The 2432-nt window shown below is 68.3% G+C and overlaps 2 protein-coding genes across 3 annotated transcripts in view; both read right to left on the bottom strand.

Annotated features, from left to right (window-relative positions):
- RGL3 (ral guanine nucleotide dissociation stimulator like 3) overlaps positions 1-836 on the bottom strand; it is a 29861-nt gene extending 29025 nt beyond the window's left edge. The window contains exons 1-2 of one of the 2 annotated variants that reach the window (XM_006161505.1): positions 778-836; positions 224-337 (exon numbers count right to left, since the gene is read on the bottom strand). In XM_006161505.1, coding sequence (XP_006161567.1) covers positions 224-337; positions 778-810 — 147 coding nt within the window. In that variant the 5' untranslated portion in view covers positions 811-836. Of the gene's footprint in view, positions 1-223; positions 575-777 lie in introns of those variants that run through there. The other variant, XM_014592877.1, reaches the window with a different exon arrangement.
- A 466-nt stretch (positions 837-1302) lies between these two features.
- Positions 1303-2432, bottom strand: part of ODAD3 (outer dynein arm docking complex subunit 3) — a 12414-nt gene continuing 11284 nt past the window's right edge. Inside the window, exons 11-13 of the mRNA XM_006161504.3 lie at positions 2215-2370; positions 1740-1778; positions 1303-1695 (exon numbers count right to left, since the gene is read on the bottom strand). Of these exons, the coding sequence (XP_006161566.1) occupies positions 1540-1695; positions 1740-1778; positions 2215-2370 (351 nt within the window). The 3' untranslated portion in view covers positions 1303-1539. The remainder of the gene's footprint in view (positions 1696-1739; positions 1779-2214; positions 2371-2432) is intronic.

The raw sequence follows: 2432 nt of genomic DNA, 5'->3' as shown, positions 1-2432 counted from the left end.
GCGGAGCCGCGCGGCCATTAACCGGCCCCACCCCACTTCCTGAGTCTACCCCACTCACCTGGCCGCCCCCCCCAGCCCGTTTCGGCCCTCACCCAGTCACCTGTAAGCCCCGCCCTCCCTTCAAGCCCCGTTGCACCTGGCGGCTCCAGCCCCGCTCTCTCTCCGGCTCCGCCCTCACCTCCCGCCTCCTGGGCTCCTCTCCTGCGCGCTGTCCCCTCCTCACCTGGCTGCCCCCGGACCCCTCCCCGGGACTCGATCGCTGACTGCGCTGGCGCCGCAGAGAGACGCTGTACACGGCGCCGTCCTCCGTCTCCTCGCCCCAGTCCTGCAGCGGCGCCTGGACGCGGAGCCAGCTCAGCGCCGCAGGGGGACACATCCCCCGGGCCTCGGCCCCCGACGCCGCGCGGGCTCCTGCTCCACCCCCATTTACAGCCAGAGACTTCGAGACTGCAACACGTCGCAACCTGGTCCCCTCCTTGCCGCGGGACCCTCCTCCCAGGTCTTGAGAGGATGGGTGGCATTTGGGAACGTCCCTGGGTCCAGCCTCCTGGAATCTTTCTCCCACCCTCCAGCCCTCCCGCGAACCCGCTCAGCCCGGGTCTCGATCGCTAAGAGGAATGAGCTTCACTGGGTCAAGGGCCAAGTCCGGAGGTGAGGACTCCGGGGAAGGGGGACGTCTGAGGTGGGAGGACATAGGGACCAAGGGACAGGCGCCTGGAGTTTCTGCACCTGCAAGTCCCCAGGGATGCGGGGCCGCGGGTCCCCTCGCCCCCTTACCAGGGCGAGCTCCTTGCCCGCTGTGCGTTCCATGGCCCACGCCCGTCTCCTCCAAGGAGGCGTCGCCGAGTGAGGCGGAAGGGCAGGCGGACGCGGGCAGTGGCCGGCCGGGGCCACCAGGAGGGGCGGGGCGAGGCGAGGGGGGCCGGCGGGCCGGGGGGCGGGCCCGACCCAGAGCTCTGGGCGCCCAGGCCCGACATGAGAGGTCTCGCTCCTCCTCACAGATGTGTATCAACCAGTCCCCAGGGGAGGGGGCCTTTTTCCATCGCCCGGGGATGTGAGGGCGCTAGTGGGAAGTCTGTCCCAGGAGGAGAGTCCCCTGTCCCCAAGACCGGAAGGTCTCAGCTGCCCAGCTTGGGGGGGGGGTGTCTCTCCCATTTCCCTAGCAAGGAGGAAAAGGGAGTCCAGTATGTCACCAGCTGATGGGGGCTTGGAGGGGGCTAAGTCTGTGGCCCCGGCTTTGGAAGGGCAGCCGTCTCTCGGGCAGGGCTGGGTCAAGGAGAGGCCAATACCCAGGAGGCTGGTCGGCGACCTTTATTGCGCGATCCCGAGGCCGGCACAGACCCGCCTGGGGAAGATTTACTGTGGGAACGTCCGCCCGGCCCCCTGCCTCTCCTCTGCGCGCCACGCTGGCCTGCTCCGCTCCCCGGCCGGCCCCGGCCGCGTCCAGCCCCCAGAGGGGCCTCGTGGGCCCACAGCTGGGCCCAGAGGGGTCGGGCCTCCGAAGGGACCCGGAGGCGCCATGTGGATGCCTAGGCGAGTCTAGGACCTCCGCGAGCGTCCGCGCTTCTTGTTGCGGGTTTCGATTAATTTCTGGGAACGGATCTTAAGTGACGCGCGGGACACTACTTCGTTGTCCTCTTCCTCACTCTCCTCTTCGTCTGTGCGGGGCGTTGGGCGAGGAAGGATACATAGGGTCCCCATCCCGGGCTCGGATTGCCCTGCCTGGCCTTCACCACCCCACTCCATTGGGGCAGCTTCCCCTCCAGGTTGGCGTAGAACTAGGCGAGGAGGGAGGGGGCAGGAGGAGAGTGGGCGGGGCAGAAGGAGAGTGGGCGGGGCAGGAGGAGAGTGGGCGGGGCAGTGCCCGCGGAAAAGCCCGTCCCCTCCGCCTCAGCCCCGATTCCAGAGACCACAGCCCACTCCTCTTTCTCTCTCTGGCCTCCTTTCCAGCGGACCTTCTGATGTCCACCACCTCCACCCCCATGACCCTCAGGCCCACCCCTGATCTCTGGGGCTCACTCCAGGGCCTCTCAAGGCGACCCCAACTCCCACCCCAATCCTGATCTCTCCAGGAGTCTCAGGCTCCTCCAGCTCTTCCAACCTCACGCACAGCCCCACGGTCCCTTCCTGGTTCCGCAGCCTTCACCCGCGTCTCTCCGGGGTTGCGACCCCCACCCTTAGTCCCTCAAGCCCTGCCCCTGGCCGCATGGGCACCTCGCGGTCGGCGAGGTGGCGCAGCATCTCCGGCACGTCGTGGCTCACGAGCTGCGACTGCAGTTTTAGCAGCTTTTCCTCCACGAGCCCCAGCAGGCTCGGCAGGTAGTCGCTGGCGTTGGGATCCAGCTCCTTTCCCGCGAAGCGCGAGTCCTCCTGGGGCCGGGGGCGGAGCCGGGTCAGCTAGAAGGGCGTGGCCTCTTATAGGCTCCCCCCAC

The sequence above is a fragment of the Tupaia chinensis genome, unplaced genomic scaffold, assembly GCF_000334495.1.
Source record: "Tupaia chinensis unplaced genomic scaffold, TupChi_1.0 Scaffold138665_1, whole genome shotgun sequence".
In the NCBI taxonomy this organism is placed as follows: Eukaryota; Metazoa; Chordata; class Mammalia; order Scandentia; family Tupaiidae; genus Tupaia; species Tupaia belangeri.
This window is presented reverse-complemented; position numbering and strand designations above follow the sequence as displayed.